At 36.8% G+C, this 20,147-nt stretch overlaps 4 protein-coding genes across 6 annotated transcripts; 2 read left to right on the top strand and 2 right to left on the bottom strand.

Moving 5' to 3' along the window:
• The first annotated feature begins 965 nt into the window (after positions 1-965).
• Positions 966-16,136, top strand: LOC114761654 (metal transporter Nramp2). 2 transcript variants are annotated; one of them, XM_028951069.1, is made up of 5 exons: positions 966-970; positions 11,950-12,373; positions 13,677-13,813; positions 13,969-14,621; positions 15,157-16,136. In XM_028951069.1, the coding sequence occupies exons 2-5, from the start codon at positions 11,973-11,975 to the stop codon at positions 15,376-15,378; spliced, it is 1,413 nt and encodes a 470-aa protein (XP_028806902.1). In that variant the 5' UTR covers positions 966-970; positions 11,950-11,972; the 3' UTR covers positions 15,379-16,136. The 2 variants fall into 2 exon arrangements, with proteins under 2 accessions (XP_028806902.1, XP_028806901.1); XM_028951068.1 differs by lacking the exon at positions 966-970 and having other exon boundaries at positions 11,491-12,373.
• Positions 1,548-3,469, bottom strand: LOC114761658 (putative cyclin-A3-1). Its single transcript, XM_028951073.1, has 8 exons — positions 3,150-3,469; positions 2,837-3,069; positions 2,666-2,741; positions 2,476-2,552; positions 2,340-2,373; positions 2,090-2,239; positions 1,857-1,991; positions 1,548-1,757 (listed from the first exon to the last, which is right to left on the bottom strand). The coding sequence occupies exons 1-8, from the start codon at positions 3,444-3,446 to the stop codon at positions 1,692-1,694; spliced, it is 1,068 nt and encodes a 355-aa protein (XP_028806906.1). The 5' UTR covers positions 3,447-3,469; the 3' UTR covers positions 1,548-1,691.
• Positions 6,126-8,432, top strand: LOC114761656 (uncharacterized). Of its 2 annotated transcripts, none has more exons than XM_028951071.1 (8): positions 6,126-6,359; positions 6,448-6,674; positions 6,794-6,890; positions 7,010-7,084; positions 7,207-7,427; positions 7,516-7,588; positions 7,688-8,024; positions 8,105-8,432. In XM_028951071.1, the coding sequence occupies exons 1-8, from the start codon at positions 6,230-6,232 to the stop codon at positions 8,181-8,183; spliced, it is 1,239 nt and encodes a 412-aa protein (XP_028806904.1). In that variant the 5' UTR covers positions 6,126-6,229; the 3' UTR covers positions 8,184-8,432. The 2 variants fall into 2 exon arrangements, with proteins under 2 accessions (XP_028806904.1, XP_028806905.1); XM_028951072.1 differs by having other exon boundaries at positions 7,519-7,588.
• A 2,576-nt stretch (positions 16,137-18,712) lies between the features above and the next one.
• Positions 18,713-19,513, bottom strand: LOC114761681 (peamaclein-like). The gene is made up of 2 exons (XM_028951106.1): positions 19,275-19,513; positions 18,713-19,161 (listed from the first exon to the last, which is right to left on the bottom strand). The coding sequence occupies exons 1-2, from the start codon at positions 19,354-19,356 to the stop codon at positions 18,977-18,979; spliced, it is 267 nt and encodes an 88-aa protein (XP_028806939.1). The 5' UTR covers positions 19,357-19,513; the 3' UTR covers positions 18,713-18,976.
• Positions 19,514-20,147: the final 634 nt, after the last annotated feature.

Raw genomic sequence — 20,147 nt, forward strand, 5'->3', positions numbered from 1 at the left:
TTTGAAATTTAAAATGTTAAAGTGTACTGGATAAGTCACTTTATTATTATGTTATTAATAGTAATTATAATTATGATGTGGAGGCCACATTTACCACCATGTTAGGCCCCTAAATGCCTAATTTTCTTCTCCGCACTGGTGGCCCCTGCATGCCTAAAATTGGGCGGCTGAAGCGACGTGGCATATGATGGACAAGGAAGTGCATTCAGCCTAAGTCAGCCCAGACACTGCCCCTTTTTTTTTTTTTTTAACCAGCAGCCCAAACACTTCAATAGGGCAAAAAAAAAGTGCTATACTTAATACAAGAATTTACAGATATAAAAAAAATTAATTAATTTTATTATTTATAATAAATTCATGTTGTCTTTTTAAAAATATTTTTATTGATAATGTATATTAAAATGAAAATTTGTTAACATTTGTAATTATTATGGGACTATTTTAACAAAAAATAAACAAATATAAAAAACAAAATAAATTAAGATATTATATTTAGAATCAAATTGAATATCTAATTTTTCATATTTAGAATTGGTTTTTCTTTTTTGGCCGGGACAAGATAGTATTAATTTGCCCTAACAATTAATAGTTAATGACATGACGTCACTCAACTTTTTATCGCGCGCCTGGGGGTGGGGGTGGGGGTGGGGGTGGGGTGGGGGTATCTAGCATACACATCATGTATCTTTGTCATGCATGTTAGGGATATTTTCATAAAGCTTACATAAACTAATAAAAATGTGTATTCTATTATATGTTTTGATATGTTTGTAGAATAATTAACCTAGATACTATTTATGGCACCAATAGTTGAAAGCAAGTTTTTTCCACTATGAAAATGAATGGTTGAATAACTTTATTATATTAAAAAAAAGAAAAGAAAATCAATTAATTAGAATTTCTAAAATATGAAAACTTGTAGCAAACAGCAGTGACGTATTCTATTCATGTTTTCAAGTTTCAGCGATAGGTTGTTATTTATATATATTGCCCGCACAACCTAATTTTTTTTTAACACAACTTGGAGTCTTTTATCTCGATTTTATATACAAGCTACATGATGATTTCATAAATTTTTTTGGCAGGGATATTTTAAATCAAGTAAAATTTTAAGTGAAAAACACAAACAAAACAATAATTAAAGAGAAATAATAACTATAGAAATAGTAGAATAAAAAAATAACATGAAATCCCAATATGTGCGTTAAGTTAATTCGGATAATTACCCCGACAATTTGGTACAGAGACATGCTCGAGTCATTATTCTTATCACATAAAGAATTCATCTATTAAAAGCCCAATCAAACTTTGAACCAACCCCATCAAGGGACAAAAATTTGGGCAGTCTTCGATTTACAAAGAGCTCCTATGTACAATTATATAATCATCAAAAGAGCCCATAATCAAATGTTCCTGGGCTGGTTAAAAAAAAAAAAAAGTTCCTGGAATCATCCAATCAGCTTGAAGAATTTATCCTGGGTTATACAGGCTTCGTTCCCCGCAGCATTTCTTTTGAACTTTGAAGCCTAATACGTTTTTTTTTTTAAACCAGAGAAGCCTAATATTGTGCGTAACAAAAAATACCTCAATCCAAAATACCTCAATCCCCGTTCCACTGGAACCCTTCAGAAGAGAACAGGCAATTACGCATGAGAATCCCAGACCCTTCACGTCATGGAACTATCATTTTGTCACCATTTGTCGAAATAAGTATCTGGTATCTCCGGAGGGGATGGCAGGGTAGCCACATTCTTGAACTGTTTCATTTCAGATAGAGATCTCAATTCAATCATTTTGCCGCCTAGGAGCAGTGACTGCCAGTTTCAAACCAAAAGGGAGAATAGAAGAAAAATTACCTTGTGCTGCCTGTACTTCTCTCGTATAGCTTGCAAAAAGCCCGCTTTTCTTGCCAAGTACAAGTCGTGTAAGATAAGCACGCATTGTTTTAAGTCATGCGGCTTGTATCCAGAGTATCCTTGCAGGGCTGAATTCTGCCACAAGCACTCAACTTGATGAATACCTTTGACTTTTAAACACTAGTCCTGACTAATTTTTAATATGAAATGTAACAGTCACATGGAATGCTTACCCAGGGATGGACTTTAGGCCAGATGATAAATCTGGCAAGAAAAATAGCTGATGCAGCCACCATAGACTGCAAGAATTTTACGCAATTGTAATCCAGCAAACTTAGCTCACCAAGATAGTATGCCAGAAACTCAAACTGCAATTTATGGGTCTGAAAGTAAAACAAGAAAAAAGATGAGACCAAAAAATAAAAAATAAAAATGGCACTCCTTCAAATATGAAGATAGATATGTCTTAATATTTCAGCTTACTTTCTGATACTCACTAGCAATCCCAGCAAGCCTCCTGAACCAATAATCACAACAATCAGTCTAATTTCATTTTTATGAAGGTTCTGACATTTGCATCATAGAATAATAAGGCCAAGAAAATGTCCAGTGTTCTTGCCTTAGAAATGTCTTTACCGTAGGACTTCCCATTTCAAAATTCAAGTACTTAAGGACATGAGCTTCCATCTCCACTACCTACGTTGTTATGAACAGTCAAAGGGGAAATTAGGGGAGCGAACAGAGATCATAAAAGCTCGTTACGCAAAACAAGATCATTCAATCGTAATAAAAATAAACTGAATATTTACTTCTGCCTGGGTGTACGTATTATCAGTTATGTAGCAGAAGTCTTCCACACGAGGAGGGCTGATTTCTTCATACTTCCTGCAAATGATAGGAATTATCAAGTCCCGTGTTTATCGAGGACAGCAAATAATACATACACAATCGCAGGTAGTGAATAACATATAAATCCTTACGATGCAATGAACATGGATGATACGCCGAGCAACTGAAGCCTCTGCTTACTGACGGTCTTGGCAGAGAGGAACCTGTCAATGTAAGAAACCGAGAGATGAAGCGTATCCGAGAGAAGCCTGTACTCCTCCGCCACCTCCGCTAACCAATTAATCAATATCCCTCTAGCATTAGCACTGACGTTCTTTTGAACCTTCTCGAGGTAGTCAGGCATTGGTCTCCGCTTCGGCTCCATCTAAGAAACTAGCAATCATGAGTAAAAATAGAAGGCCAAAATACATTGAAAACCAAATTAAGAATAAAACCAAGAATCACCTCCATTTTGTGAAGGTATTGATAGATTTGAGACGCTGGAGGATCGATCTTTTGCTGATCGTTCAGATTGGCATCAGCGTCTGACTTAGAATCAACGGGCGCTGCCTTATTGTCCTTGATATCGGCATCATGATCCAGTGAAAGGGTCTTCTTTCGACATTTCTGATTCAAAATAGCGGGAAAGATGGCATTTGGTAAATTTGATAGTTCCCCCAACACCACACGCCTCTTGTTGGAAGACTCGTGCTGGGCAATGGCATCGGCTTCTGCCCTCTTCTTGGCTGCGCGGGTCTCCATCTCCTGGATTGGAATTGAGGAGGGAAATAGAGGAAGACGAAGCCAGCGACAAGAAGAGCAGAGGGGATGAATTAGAAATGGGTGGAGCCAGTGACAGTATATATCATCCCATTTGTAAAGAAAAGGAAGAGCGGCATGTCTGGTTTTTTTTCAAAAATACAAACCAAAACAAAAAATGCTTTCCAGTGCCGCTATTGGAGTCTGTCGAAATTTTGATCTTTCTGATTTGTTGTTTTTCCCCCTTGGCGCGATTTGGCGGGTGCCTTTTGTGCCAATAGTTTTCCAATAGAGTGTCGCCTCAGGGCCCACATGTACTTTTTGCTTGGATTCAGGTAGTTAAATTTATTTTTTTTGGGGTATGTACCCAGTGGAAAACTACTAACTTAAAATGTTATGATTTTAAACAGAGAAAATAATAAGAATTAGACTATATGATCTTTATCTAAATATTTTAGATGAGATATATGATGCATGAGCAGAAATGTACATCAAAGTCCAGATGTTAGGTCTGAATATTATTTGTTTCGTTAAATTATGCTCAGTTTAAACGGCATTATTTTTTTAGATGCGATATGTGGAGCATACTTCGTCCATTATAAAGTTTAATCCCTTTCAAAACTAAACAAAAAGATTGACCTCTCCTATTCATATTGTTATATAATATAAAAGTTGAAGTTCGAGTCTCTAATTATTTATGCAGGTGAAGAAAATGTTTACTGCTTACTGCAACTCGGATGAATTGTTATCATCATTGTTGGTAGTAATTACACAAATCGATAAAAAAGTTAACCTTAACATTGATAAAATTAGTTTGACTTGCATATACTTAATCCTTTATTTCTGCACGTAGACCGCATATATTTTTTCCCCCAAAAGAATACTTCAACTCAAGTGAGTTTTTTTTTCCCCAACCATACCGCAACCTAATATTATAGGACGGCAGCATCGGCTTTGACTGGGACCCTGACTCCTAAGGTTCTTCCGCTTTTCACCTGCCAGGCCTGGACTGACCATGAAATGTATGAATCTTTGTTAAATAAAGAGTGATACTAGCAGAGGAGCCCAACCCCCGGCAACACCCCCCCCCAAAAAAAAAACCAGAAAAAAACAAAAAGAGTGATGCTGCCAACAAATTGAGATGATAAGCAGTTATACTCCTATAAGGAGAAAAATACAAATTTAAATTTTGAAAAACATATTTATTGAGAAAGGTGAAAACTCTTTGCATTCTAAGCATAGAAAAAAAAAACCCTAATCAGATAAAAAAAATGATGGTATAATTGATCAGTTGATAATGAGTCGGCCCATAATCTTTAAGGTTATGATGAAGAATCTGTAAGTAGCTATCTAAAGATTTAAATATGAATATGGTCCTGATTTTGGTCTGCTTCGATTGGATTGCAGTAATTTAATATTAACAAGTCAAAATTTCAAACCTGCATGCCAAGTTGTGCCATTGACAAGTCAAACATATATAGGAAAAATTTATTTGTATTTGTTTTTCTTGATGAAAACTTATGATTTACTTTAAGTCATATTATTCGCAAATCATGAATACCACCTCGATGTATCATTCTCGTACCATTCTAAGGCTTAACTTTCCATGGGATGAAAACACTTCGTCATTCATGCTCTCGGAGAACGAATAAAACAAGTTATAGTTTTTTTTTAAATGCATAAATACAATCATATTCAAGACATTTTTAAATATTAAATATGAATATCTCTCCCAATAAATATTTAAGTTTTGGTTCGTCATGTTGTGAGTCGCAGATCCCTTTCATTAAATTTAACTCCTTGGTGGAAAAAAAAAATTATAGTTGATTGCTTATTTTTTATGTTAGGTGCAATTGGTCAGCTAAGGTTTATATTATTAGTAGTATCATGTTAAATTCTAACTCTAATTCTAATATCATCTTGTTTAAATAAAATAACTCTCTTAATACAGAATTTTTTGGGGTGATATTAATATATTCTTTCGGTCCTTAATATAAGAGTCGATTAGGGAATTAATATTGGTTCTATATACAAGACTTATTTCACATGTTTATCAATTTTTTTTAAAAATTAAATGTATTGATATTCTCCCAACAATAATTAAATAAGAGAAGGAAGAAGAAAATTAAAAAAGATACTTAGGGTATTAAAAAAAGATATTATATTAACTAATTTAATTAATATTCTTAATCTACTTAATTTAGTTAATTAGATCTTATATTAAAAATCGGATGAATAAAATATTTTTAATTACAAGGCTGTAAGTACTCAAACTGTTGGTTATCCATTACTATTGCACGATGATGTCAACGATGGCGACGACTAAATATAATGATTTAATTTTGATCACCGCAGTCCGCGGTAAAGAATAAATGGAAAACTCCTAATATCATCGCTACTCACTAAGTACACAAACTTTGCCTCAATTCCTAAGTCTAATTTTTACGATCACTTACCTTTTTTTTCTTGGACAATTCACCTAGCATTCAATGACCACGTCCATACCATAAAGGCATAAATTTACTTACCGAAACAAATAGCGAACACCTAATGTTCAAAATACTTGCCATTCAAATACCCGCCACTAGCACCACATCGCGGTAGTTGGGTTGAATAAACTCGGGAAGCTATATATCCCGCCTTCTTTCAACTCGGTGATCCAGGACGGGAACCTACCAGTCTTCTTCCCTCCTCTTCATCTGGCTTCGGACAGTCTTTAGCTCTCCCTTCTGCCTCTGTGCCAAACTTGTTTCAGTCACAGCCACGGAACACATCAGGAAGACGCCATGCGCAGGACATTGTGGTCGCCTCCTTCTACCCGGCCTAGTCGCTGGTTGCACCCAATTCCTTCTCATTCTCAGCGATGGCAAGAGACTTTGGCGCGCTTCTTGACTCCTCTCACCCTTTGGATATGTGGCATGTAATTTTTCATCTTTTATTGGCTCTTCCTTCCATTGACTCCTCTTTCTAATACGTGGCCATACTCTTTTCTCTGTTTTTGCAGTTTCCGTCATTCTCCGATATGGGTATTTTGGGGATTCTCGTCTCGCGCTTGGACCCAGTTCATCCCGTCTGGTGGAAGCAGGTTCTTTGTTTGTAAAACAAATTGAAGTAAAAGATTATTATAACAGTGAAGTTCTTGTTTATGCATTTGATGAGAAACCTGAGCATACTGTCCTCGCTAATTGGAGTGCATCTAATTTCCTAGTTGTTGCGGCATACACTCGCAAGGTAACCAATTCAACATTTTATTTCGAAACCTTCCAGAATGTTAATTTGGGATGCATTGAGAACAGTTTGTTCAAATCATCCGAAGAATGCCTCTGAAGATACCGTGTTTTCATTCCCAGGGATATTCCCTGTGGCTAAATAAGGGCTCCACGATCCGCATGAGTTGGGAAGCACCGACCAGATATTTAAATAAGCTAGAAGGGGTCGTGATTAAAGGTAGCCTGAGACGAATTCTCCCGCTTTCCCTTCTCGTTGTTTCTACAACCTGACCCCCAGATTTAAAATGCTTGAGCATTTCAAATTTCTCTAATTACAGATGCATCCTTAATTTACAGGAGAACGAAGGTTCAAACGACTGCAGCCTAAACAAGCATCCCTTAATGCAATTGCTGACCCTGAGATTATTTATGGTAATTGACTTTCACTATCAAACCGTTTTTGATAACCATAAACACTTACTTCTTGACTTAGGTAAGACGGTCGGGCCTTCATTTGGCCAATTATTATCCTTTGATATTATGTATATTGCCAGGTAAAGAAGCTGAATACCTCATCGAGGAAGACGATAGATACCACATCGGGGTTCTAAACATGAATGGCGGGAATATTATATTGACCATGCATGTTAATGTTTCGGCAATGGTTTATGATACCTCCAAAGCCAAGAAGCTCTGCTCTACTGCAAACGGATTATGTAGATTGAGTCTCCTATTCCCTCACACGCATTACCTAACTCTAATGACAACCAACAACGTAAGCCGCAGTCACGTGTTACCTATCTGTGTGTGTGTCGGTTTGGATCTTCACCAATTAAATTGAAACTGTTCATAAAAATTGACAGCAGGGAGTCCGTGGGGATTGGTCAGTCGAAGTTTCTTTTGTGGCTCGTGCGCTTACTTACATAGCACTTTTAGGTACGTTGTTCAATAGCACTATAACAGCCATAGTGAAGCGGAGGTCTAATTCTAACTATATAATTGATCCCTGAGCTGCCTCCCCTTTTCAATTTGTAGGATTTATTGTTGCTGTTATATTTCTGATACTGAGATATCTTGGAGCCTGCGGCGGCAGTGACCACAATCAGAGTACTAATGTGATCACAGACACGTATCACACAAGTATTGTGGCCACATCACGCGAGGTCACCGAAACTGAGCCTATGATGCCAGTGAAAAGCATGACATATGGAACAAATGAAGATGAAGATGATGATAATGAATCAAGAGCATCAAGCACCTCTTCAGAGGAGTTATATGATGAAAAACTTTGTGTCATTTGTTACGACGAACTGCGCAACTGCTTCTTTATTCCCTGCGGCCATTGTGCTACTTGCTATGACTGTGCACAGAGGTACACAAATTTCAAGATGTTAATATGATTTTAACCTGTTAATAAATCCTAGGAGTTTCTCATCAAGGTGCATTTTGCAGGATTATGGAAGGCGACAGCAAAGTTTGTCCCATATGTCGGAGGCTTATTCACAAGCCACGAAGATTATTCCATAGTTAGGCGCGTCAACACGCAATGATGTTGATTATTGAACAAGAGGGATGTTGTAGATAGTGGAAGAAAATTTGAGAAGAAATTAGGACATTGTGATACTATCAACTTCATTGTGTGCGATTCAATTTGTAGCTCAATGTATCCATGGCTTTCGAATTTTTTTTTGCATTAAGCTGCAGGATACGAGTTGCTCTGATTTTGAGATCTTCTTGCAGATTTTATTGAGAAAATATCATCGAGAAATTATTATCATTATGACAGATATCTTGAGTATTGTTAATTCTCTGTGAGTATAGGTTAGTTATAAAGTACTACCTCTGATCCTTAATATAAGATTCTGTTTGATTTTTATTTTGATCATAAATATAAGACCAAAATCTATTTTGTCTCTCATACTTACTCAATTTTTTTTAAGATAATCTTTCTAATAATTATAGTTCCAGTTAATACACTTGATTAGCAAGGATATTTTAGGAAAGATAACACTTATTTAGGACAAATAACTAACTCAATTTATTTCTTTGATTTTTTCAAACTAGTCAACTGGCTCTTATAATTAGAACCGGAGGCAGTACATGCATATAATTTCAGAATGAAGTTCATTCTTTCTTTACATTTGATTCATTTAAACTATGTGATAAACCTCGCCAGAGATGTGGACCGATAGTACAGAAATAATGCAATATTGTTTACATTCAATCCGGAAGAACAAATTAAGCAGAAAGTACTAAATTGGTTATACTGATGATCTGCTCAGCTCCTTCTGTTTAGATTCCCCAAACACCCCCTCAAAAAAAAAATCTTAATGTGGTTGGCTTAATAATGATGGAACTGTTTGATATTGAACATTTTCAGTGTCTCGGCTCCACTTCTAACGCGGACAACCCGATAATAATTATAGAACATTTAACTGTCATGACGAATGACCTTGTTGCTGCAAAAATTGATTGCATTCGGCCGCTGAAAAGTGTGTCTTGTGTGTTGCTACTGTCTGCTCTTCACATCCTAATTTGTTCTTTGGAAGCTTTTGCTGCAAAAAAATTGACTGTATTCATAACAAAGGACCAGTAAACAGACTAATACCAATGCCTGTCTTCTCATCCATTACAGATGATTTCTCCCCCTTTCACAGAGACCTACTGTGCGCTAAAGCATTAACGGATGGTCCATATAATTTGAGGTAGAAAAATTGCGCACAATCAACCCCTTTCCTTCAAGAAGATTTAAGACCTTATTGTCAAGTGCTGTAAAAGGAAGGGACGCCACAAAGAACAGGGAAGCTAACTTGAGATGGGAAACAGAGATCTTTAAACTGAAATTAACTGCTCTAATACTGCACTCTGACTGCTGGGATGAGGAGCTTACCTATTAGCATGTACTCCTCTGGTCCCATTTCTAGTCCTATTTATAGGACAGAAAGAGAAGATTTCTTTTGGTCCTATTTATAAGTTATTTTATCAAATTTTCAGTATAAATGTACTATTTTATCCTTTATTTGTTATGGTGTGGATAGTTTTGTCTTTTGAAAGGTATATGTATTAAATATGGGTAAAGTTGAAAAATTGTTATATTTTAATGGAGAGTTAATGCATTTTAAATTTTTTCTTGGTCTATGAGAAATACGCTGGAAGTGCTTATAAATAGGATTAGAGGAGTATGAACTAATTTGCAGCATCAGATTATAGTAATCTCTCAAGTCGCCATCGCAGCGAATTTTCCTGATCCATACTGAAATGAATGTTGGCCGAGCAATCCAAATTTGAGTGGAGAACAAGTGTCGTTTTTTGTGGAGTTAAATGACAGGAACCTCTCAGTTAGCAGCAATTCTAAATTGGGGAAACTGTGAAGGAATAAAAGAGCAAGATGTGCCATATGAGTAGGGAAGTTGAGAAGGGCAAGTGATTGAGAGAATCAATAAGCAGAACCAGTGAAAGTGGTGGAGCATAACTCGCTCGCTTTCTTACGTGAACCAAATCCAATGTCTACGGTCACGGTTGCAGATACGAGAGAGTTAGGATGCCAAAGTCCGCTATATCAAACAGCAGGACACTGTAGTGCTTTATTGTGGGATAAAATACTACACTGTGCCTTCAGATATTATTCTCACCGCCAACTGTTGACTCAATCCATCCACCTTCACAATCATAGCTCACCAAGCCTTCTAATGACATCTCTTTCTGTGCCGAAGGATAAATATATGAAAAAAATTGTCTGGTAAAACATAAAATAATTTTTTTAAGGAAATGCCGGAGACCCGCTAATTAGTCTCTTTGTTGGGGGTGTAAGGCATACTGTAAATGTGTTTATGATTTTTTTAAAAAGAAAATACTACTTTCAGTTTTTAATATAAGAGCTAATTGACTAATTTGAGTAGATTAAAAAAACTAATTAAATTAGTTATTTGTAATAAATAGATGTTGTCTTTTTTAAAATATTTTTGGTAATCAAGTTTATTGATTAGAACTACCATTAATAGAAAGATTATCTTAAAAAAATAAATAAATATAAAAGATAAAATGAAATGAGATCTCATATTTAAAATTAAAATAAAAATTAAATAAGTTCTCATGTGAAAAACTAAAAGTAGCATATATCTATTTAATTTGGCTAGTTTCACGCATTGTCAATTACAACCACAATTAAGAGTAATTCTCGAAAGGTCTTTTTGTTGGTCACTTGGCTGGTTGGGCTTGGGCTTACTTTTGTTTTTGAAGAGGTTAAAGTTACTCTATTACCCTCATCTAGTACCGATCATCTCGTTTTCTAATCCACCTGGGTGGCACACGCCACTTTCCATTTCATCATTCATTTCAGTCTTCAGCTGGCCAGATGCGCTGTGCGAGGGACCTCTATTTTGGCACTCTAGACTCGATGGTAAAACGAAGCCTTCTTTTTTGTCGGATTAGAGTTCCACAGCTGGGTGACACGCCCTCCTATGTAGTGGTTTATTTTCAAACATTAGGTAGTATTTGGTAACAAAGTTATAGTAAGCTATATTATTCGCATAAAAAATTTTGAGATTTTAAAATCATATGAACTTGAACAAAATAGTATCGTTCATAATTTATAAAAGTCGCCCTATTTTAAATATTTTATTTTTGAATTATAATAACAAATGCATTATAATTATTAAACAAATATGAGGTTGGTTTTATTTTTAAATATATCAAATAAGCTCTAATAATAATGACGTAATATACAATAATGCACAATAAAATGACCTAATTTGCAGAACACGCGATGCCTCCATCCTCCTTTTTTTCTCTCCTTCTCACGTACTCTAGACCAAACATGCCTTTTATGGCGACATATATGGTACTTGCCACCGAAACTTCTTCCAGTGACGAATTTAGCCCGTCATTGTTCACGTGTCGGCTTGCTATTGGCCCGCTCCACGCCATTTGGCGATTGGGCTCCATGCGACGGTTATAAATGCTGCAATCCACGGCGGCAGCTGATCGTCAGCCTCCACTTTCGCCTCCGCCTGCACGGCCACTGCCCTGCCATATAACGCGCGCCATAGTTGCACACTACTCCTTTCCAAGCCTGCAGGAAATTTAAATTGAATAAACCTAGAATTTTTTGACCCTGCAATTCAAACTCTATCCCGGCAGCTTGGCAATGACCCCGCTGTCCCGAGAAGATGAATCCCCAGAAGACGACAAGGACGAAGAAGCCAACCGCTTGCTTCAATCTGAATCCCGGCCTTCGTCTTTGGACGACGAAGAGGCCGCTTATGAGGCGGGGGAGAAAATTCTCATTGTAGATTTAGACTCTATCGATGATAAGGATTCGATGACGGTGCCGCCTTTCTCGTGGAAGAAGCTATGGCTATTCACGGGACCGGGCTTCTTGATGAGCATAGCTTTTTTGGATCCGGGAAATCTCGAAGGAGATCTCCAGTCTGGAGCCATCGCCGGCTACTCCCTGCTCTGGCTATTGATGTGGGCCACAATTATGGGATTGATGATTCAGCTTCTTTCCGCAAGGATCGGGGTGGTCACTGGTCGGAACCTGGCGGAGCTGTGCAGAGACGAATATCCAAATTGGGCTAGGTTGGTGCTGTGGTTCATGGCCGAGCTGGCCTTGATTGGTGCTGACATTCAAGAGGTCATCGGGAGTGCCATCGCAATACAAATTCTTAGCCATGGGGTGTTGCCGCTTTGGGCTGGAGTCGTGATTACTGCTTCCGATTGGTAGGCTCTTGCATATTTTATACTTCTTGGTCAAAAAGCTTATCCTTCCGTGGTTCCAAATCTCATAAGGCGTCATACTGTTTGTTTTAGTTCTGAGAATCGTGTTAATTACATAGCGATTCCTTGCTAGTTTTAAGATTACAAATTAAACGGACTTTGCAAGGCAATGATTATAGTTGTTATAACGAAAAATGAGATTTTGATTATGGTAAAAGCATAAAGCAATGAATATCACCAATTTATGGGGAACGAGATTCTTTATCCGCAGATGTTTGGTCACGTTACATGCTGAATTATATGGATCTAATGGAGCAACTTGGACTTGTAATTACATTTCGAAGCAAGTTCTGGATTCTGCTTAGACGTTATGTATGAATTTGTGTAGGAGTTCAGAATTCCTAACTGATTCCGTATGTTAAGAACTTGCTTTTAAAGCTGTAATTATAGTTTTCCACAAGTATACTCAGAAGTAAAACTAGAGAAAACAATCTAAAGCAACATTTCTGATGATCGCAGCACTAGCAACGGCTGTAAGAATGCCCAATTTTAGACACGAAACACATGCCAAGAGTATTATCTAAGATAAATTTTTGTTAAATATCGTAAACATCATGATTCAAGAAGGACGTGAAAAATGTAATTATTAAGGCCCTATGAGTACGAATTTTCTTATATGAATGTCAATCCATTTTGTAATACTTATATCTCTGGCATGTCAAAAGTCTCTAGAACACATATCGGTGACAAGTTGAGCAACAGATCATGCCTTGTCTGTAGGACTCATTTTTGGGTTCATATTCAATATCAAAATTTTCTGCTACAGATTGCATTCTCGATGATGATATTGTCAATATTCCAACATCTCTTTATTTACTTTAACTGTTCTTCTGTGATGGCTTTGTTAGAACGTTGGTTGTCTATAACACCTTGACGTGTTTATTTTCAAACTTTTAGTTGGGCCATGCCTTAGTACTTTTAACTCTTTAATTATGGCATCCCTGTGCCTTTAAATTGAACTGCCTTAGCCCACCCATATCCTTAAACGTTGATCCTGTTTTGTAATCATACAGTTTAGATTCAACAGTAACAACTAAGAGTGTTTATGATTATTGTAGTTTACGATTGAGTGTTTGTCAGAGAACCATTATCCACCAGTTCTTCTCCTCTTAGACCAATTGTCCTTTCCGGGTTCCTATTTTCTGGATCCAGTTTATACAAGTCTTGTAATTAATTGCTTGGGAACATCTTAATTTTCATGTCTTAAATTTGTCTAACTTTAGTTTATTTATTCTGTGCTGAACAGTTTCTTCTTTTTATTTCTTGAGAATTATGGAGTAAGGAAGCTGGAAGCTGTTTTTGCAGTTCTCATTGGGACAATGGCCCTTTCTTTTGCCTGGATGTTTGGTGACGCCAAACCTAGTGGAAAAGAACTCATGATGGGTATATATCTAATAATGGAGTTGTGAATATAAATTTTATTTATTTTATGGCAAAAATATGTTTCTTCTGTACGATTGCTGCACCCTCCCCTGTGCTGTTCACGAAGAAAAGGATTTTACTGTTCTTGGTATAACTATGTTTCATCCCTCCTGCAGGAATTTTAGTTCCAAGACTTAGCTCAAAAACAATTCGTCAGGCTGTGGGGGTTGTGGGTTGCGTCATAATGCCTCACAACGTGTTCTTACATTCTGCTTTGGTGCAGTCAAGGGAAATTGATCCCCGTAAGAAAGGCCAGGTGCAGGAGGCTCTTAACTACTATTCCATTGAGTCAACAGTTGCTCTTTCAGTCTCCTTCATCATCAACCTATTTGTCACCACAGTTTTTGCTAAGGGGTTTTACAGTTCAAAGCAGGCCAGTAGCATAGGATTGGTTAATGCAGGGCAGTATCTTCAGGAAAAGTATGGAGGAGGGCTCTTCCCAATTCTTTATATATGGGGTATTGGGTTATTGGCAGCTGGGCAGAGTAGCACCATTACTGGCACATATGCTGGGCAGTTCATTATGGGAGGTTTTCTCAACCTTCGTTTAAAGAAATGGTTAAGGGCATTAATCACTCGAAGTTTTGCAATTCTGCCAACAATGGTTGTAGCTATTGTTTTTAATACATCTGAAGCATCATTGGACATTCTGAATGAGTGGCTGAACGTGCTTCAGTCGATGCAAATTCCTTTTGCACTTATCCCTCTGCTCACCTTGGTCTCCAAAGAACAGGTCATGGGGACCTTTAGGATTGGACTTGTTCTTGAGGTGAGTCATTGCTTGACATTATTTGTTTATTTCGCCCAATGCTTAAGATCTCTTGAACTAGTTCCTGCATTCTTCACTGTTTGAAATTGTGTTTACATTTTTTCAAACTTGGTTTTAATAAGTTATAAGAACACAATGCATTAGATGTTAAGGAAATAAGATATAATTTTCCCTTTTAGATTGTTGTCTGCAGCCACTGTTGAGATTTTCAGGTGATTCTTTGTTTAGATCAGCAGTGCTGGGAAGATCTTAATAATCAAATCGCAGAAACTATTATCTTGTCTTCGGCTATATTGTAGATGGATCGTAATAGTTTGCATATGGTGTTTGCTTTGTGGAAATAATGTCTGTGTGATATGATCTATCTTGTTTTGCCAAAACTTCAGTGTAATTAGTTCCGATCTATGTTCATTGAGATGCTTTAATTTCAGGTTATAGCAGTCCTTATTGTCTCTGAGTTCAGTAAACTGATTTTGGACATTTAAAATCATCTTAATTTTGTTTATAATGAATTTTCGTCCCTTTTTCTTCGTAGAGGGTAGCGTGGACTATTGCTGCGCTGATAATGGTGATCAATGGGTATCTATTGTTAGATTTCTTCCTGTCGGAAGTGAAAGGTCTGCTGTTTGGTTTTGTAGTTTGCTCCTGCACAGCTGCTTATGTGGCATTCATTGTATATTTGATTTCCCTAAGTGGTGCTGTTCCTTTTTCTTGGGTTAATCTACTCGCCAAGAGATTTTCTCTCTCTGAGGTTTGACTCGAGAAATTCGTACATCATGAAAGAAGCCGGAACTAGTACTGCAAACTCTGCTCGACAATCTTACACATGGACTTTTGCTTCATACATCAAGAAGAATGTGTCTCCAACCTTGTGACATGCATTAAAGGGAGCACGAGATTGGACAATTGAGAACACTATAGTCAACCAGACTTAATCTCGCGAAGTAGTTGCACATGTTACCTTCCTGCTAACAAGATGAAATATCCTTTTCCTAGGAAGATATGGACTGTGCACCATTGCATGACTTATTCTTTTCATACGTCAACTGCTTCTGTATTCTTTGATGTAAACAAATTGTACGTAACAGTCAAAACAATGTTTGATTTCATGAGGGGACAGAATAGATTTTCCTAGCTGTGGATGGCTGGGGAGAGCACAGAGATCAGTTGTAGGGCTAGACAATAGATTCCTTTGATTTTGTCTAAATTACAGCTAGTAATAATCTCATTTGGGGGTGCTATTCAGTTAATGTGAAATCACCAGCGAGCTGTTAGAATTGTAAACTCTTACTAAAGTTACAGGCTGACTCTGCTGAGAATTTAGGAACGCATAAACTGAAGGGTTGGGAAATGAAGGTGCGGCTGGCCAACGAAGATGAACAAATTGTTGCCACCTTTTTGAACCGCGATGCAGCTGATGTCTGCTTATTGAGTTACATGACATGCTCATCTCTATTGTTTCAAATTGGTTCTTCATGTTCTTAATGAAAAATTCTCAGTTAAGATCTTTAAATACTCCAGGAAATGGTACAATTTGAATACAAGATCAATACCAAACGCGGTAGGTTCTACGTTGGACCTCCTGTGATTTCTAATGTTCAATGGGCCAATTAAATCGTAGGGACACGATGGATAAAATAGCACCTTCAAAATGAACCATTTCCTGGCATGAGGGATACCAAATATTGACGTGCTAACATGAGCATGCAAATGAGAGATGACTGATCAAGACAAATATTATACCTGAACTAAATCAATCACTGCTAAATTTGAATTGGCCTTTTCTTTTTTCTTTAAAAAAAAAATCGAATTTGCTCGTCCGCACCTATGTTCTGCTCTGAGCATGAAAATTCAAGTGTGTAATTAATTCAGAATAAAATTAATTTTGACAGACTCATGGTTCTTTCGTTTGCAGAATAGGGTAGCGGAGCACATGACCGCGACTCACATGGGTGATGGGTCCTATTTGCTATCTTTCGGTTTTTAATATATGATTTTTTTTACTTGGCCTGAGATATAGAATCCATTTTAAATTCAATTTAATTTATCTATCAGTGTTCGCAGGCCCAGCTATCTTATTTCACAGTACCGTAACTTTTTAATAGTGCAATTTTATTTATGACTTTTTAAAATTTGGTGTAATTACACCTTTTTTATTTAAAATAAAATTATATTTTTCTTTTTATTTATCTTAACCATTAAAATTAATAATTTTAATTTCTTTTATCAAATTATGAACAACATTCATATAAAGTAACCAAATTTTGCACTAAATTTAATAAATTATGGGTAAAATTGATCACCAAAAACTTACAAATAAGATCATGGCATTCGGCCCACTTTTACCCAATTAAAATTATTAACTAATTTTGACTTGTTTAGTTAATAGCGTCTCCTCTTTTCCCCCAAAAAAAAAAAGTTAATAGCGTCTCCTATTAATGGTAGGAGGAAGTACACGGCATATTGGCGAAGCGGGGCCGGGAGTCTGTCCTACTAATCAGTAATTAATCATCAAAAGAAATAATTTCAAGTACTAATCACTTTGGCTTTTATATTATTAAGAATAACTAATTAAATACTGCCGTGCGAGACAGCTTGTGGCGCAGGTCATCAATGACATTTGATTAGACTATCAAGCTTCCACAACCAGACCAATAAAAAACCTTTAACCTTTTTTGCTTGGATTAAATAAAGGGAAAATCCCAAAAAAAGTCATTGAAATATGGAAAATGTCAGATTGGGTCCTTAAATTTCAAAAATGATAGAATGGGTCATTGACCCAATCTGTCATTTGTAAAATTCAGGCGAATTGATAATTTTGCCTTCATTTATTCATTCACTACAATGATTCAAGGAATCACTATAAGAGTTTAGGTGTTACCTAAATTCGTGTAGCGAATAACTACTCACTTTTTCATAGTCAAGTGTCTTGTTATTAATTACAACTAATTCTGTAATCACTAAAACAATGTAAGCATTACCAAGATTTGTGTAAAGAATAACTACTCATTTTTTCATAGTCAGGTATCTTATTATTGTCAGGTACCTTATTATTAACTATAACGAATCTTGTAATCACTAGACAGTATAAGCATTACTTAGATTTGTTTAGAGAATAACTACTCACTTTTGCTCAGGGGCAAAAATGTCAATTCGCCTGAATTTCACAAATGACAGATTGGGCCAATGACCCATTCTGTCATTTTCGAAATTTAAGGACCCAATCTGGGATTTGGTATATTCCAGGGGCTTTTTCTCGGATTTTCCTTAAGCGTTCCAAAATCATCCATAACAGTATATAGAATTTTTACGATTTATATACGATTTATATATAGATATATATATATTTATATATATGAGATTGTCCTAGTAGCATTTAACGAAGAGAATGAAAAATATGAAAAATAGAGCAAAGTAAGACTTTAAATAAATAATTAAGTAATCTCTGGTAAAAAATAACTAAATAATTAAGTAATGATTATTATTCTGATCCCTTGCTACAAAGCAGAAAAGCCAAAAGCTGACTAGAAGGTTCCGAAGTAAGAAAGCAGATTGGCATACAAAGACAAGGTTATTGGACCATTTTGTATTGGCTACGTTTCTGGCGGGCAAGCACAGAAATACGGCACTGCTAGGATATGTAGTATCCACCAAAAGATTCTCAAAACCATTTTCCGAAGCCTAGTTTATTAGTCTGAAACCAGTTTACTACTCTCTCTCCGTTTTTGAGACATTTGATATTTATGGTATGTTTCTATATATAAGAAACACTTAAAAGTTATCTCTGTTTTTTTATGTTGATTTTCTATTTTACTCCGATTTATTGTCTCCAACTCACACTCTCTCTCCCTCTCACTTCTTTTTTTTTAATAATTTAATTGTTCTCTCTCATGCTCTCTCTCCTTATTAATGAAGGCATTTTTAGAAAAAAAATTGTACTTTTTACATATTGATTGTTCTTAACTAATTTTAAATATTTTTTTTATCAACGTAATTCAGTTAGTCGTCTCTTATAATAAGAAACTGGGGGAGTAATTAATTAAATTGCTAGTAACTTGCGAGCAAGGGATAACCCATCCAGCACAACCCCATCCAAAACAAACGGCTTTGCCCCATAGAAAGGCGCTTGTTTATTCATTATCGAGAGATGTAGTTTTACATGAGATTTTCAGAGTAGAATCCATTAGCATTATTCAGACACACCGTAATGTAATACACCAAAATCCCAGTTACAACCAAATTACTAAACACATGAGCCGTAAAATATAAAATTGTACTGAATAAGGCAAGAACATGTTTAGGTCCGAGGGCCAAACATGCATGATATATATATATGTATATATATATATATATGATCAAGGGCATTTGGGCTTGCCCTTGGAGTTCTTGAGATCTCTGTAGCAAGGACACTCGTGCTTGTTGCCATAAGTCCCAGAAGGCACGCACTGGCACTTTTCGCAGCAGATCCCACAGAACCTCAAACATCTACGCTGCCTCCCCGCCTTCGAACATCTTTGCCCGCACTTGGAATCGCAGAACGCTATATGTCACGTACATCCCGCAACACAACAGATCAGTATATATGTACCGTTCCATGTAAAGCAAAAGAAAAGAAAACTAGAAATTAATGACGAGCGAAGGAGTGGAGCTTACGTGATCCAGCCATCGTGACCTCAATGAAAGAGGAACTCAGAACAAGGCAGGCCAGCAGGAGAGTTGCAAAGAGCAGCTTCATCTTGTCACTTTATCCGTGTGTGTGTGTGTGTGAGAGAGAGAGAGAGAGAGAGAGAGAGAGAGAAGTGATCAGAAACTGAGGGATATGTTTGGAGTATAGTGTGATGTGAATGGGGGAAGGCAGGTATTTATAGCAAACTAGGTGGAGTTAGGTGGGAACTTAGGAAGATGTTAGCGTTAGAGAACCTATTTAGTGACTTCGCAAAGATGCAAGCGAGTGACAGCTAGCTTGAGAGGGCACGATGCGCATCACATGCAATTCTTATTGGCATATTGCCTGCCATATTAGTTGCATTATATGACTTGTTATTTGCTTTTGGGGAAGAAAGTGAAGAACCCACCCACAGGGATCGATGTGTGCGCGTGTGTGTACACGTGGCATATGCTTGTGGTTTTTCTGTGTTTTGATGTCTTTCCACCTTAGCGCCAACTGGATCTTCCATCCCCGGCCCGTTTCCTCAAAATCTCTCCAACTCATCATACTAGAATGACCCCAACAACCTTGCGTGTCAAGTTCCATCGAATCCGGACGGACTCCCTCATCTTTACGGCAAAGGTAATTAATCCCATTGCACCGAAATAAAAACACCGCGTTGCATCATGTCATCTCGACAGTTTACTATTTTGAAGGCCTCGGACATGGTTCTTGTGACGCAGCCCGGGATACGCAGATAAAGTAGCAGAACCATATACACGTGTATGTTTGATTCTACGACGTCGACGGATCAAGTGTTTCTCAAATAATTATCAAAAAGGACAGGACAAATTATGGTATTAGGTGTAAACAATGCA

Source organism: Neltuma alba, unplaced genomic scaffold (assembly GCF_004799145.2).
Source record: "Neltuma alba isolate B1F8T4 unplaced genomic scaffold, ASM479914v2 tig00011128_pilon, whole genome shotgun sequence".
Taxonomy (NCBI): domain Eukaryota; kingdom Viridiplantae; phylum Streptophyta; class Magnoliopsida; order Fabales; family Fabaceae; genus Neltuma; species Neltuma alba.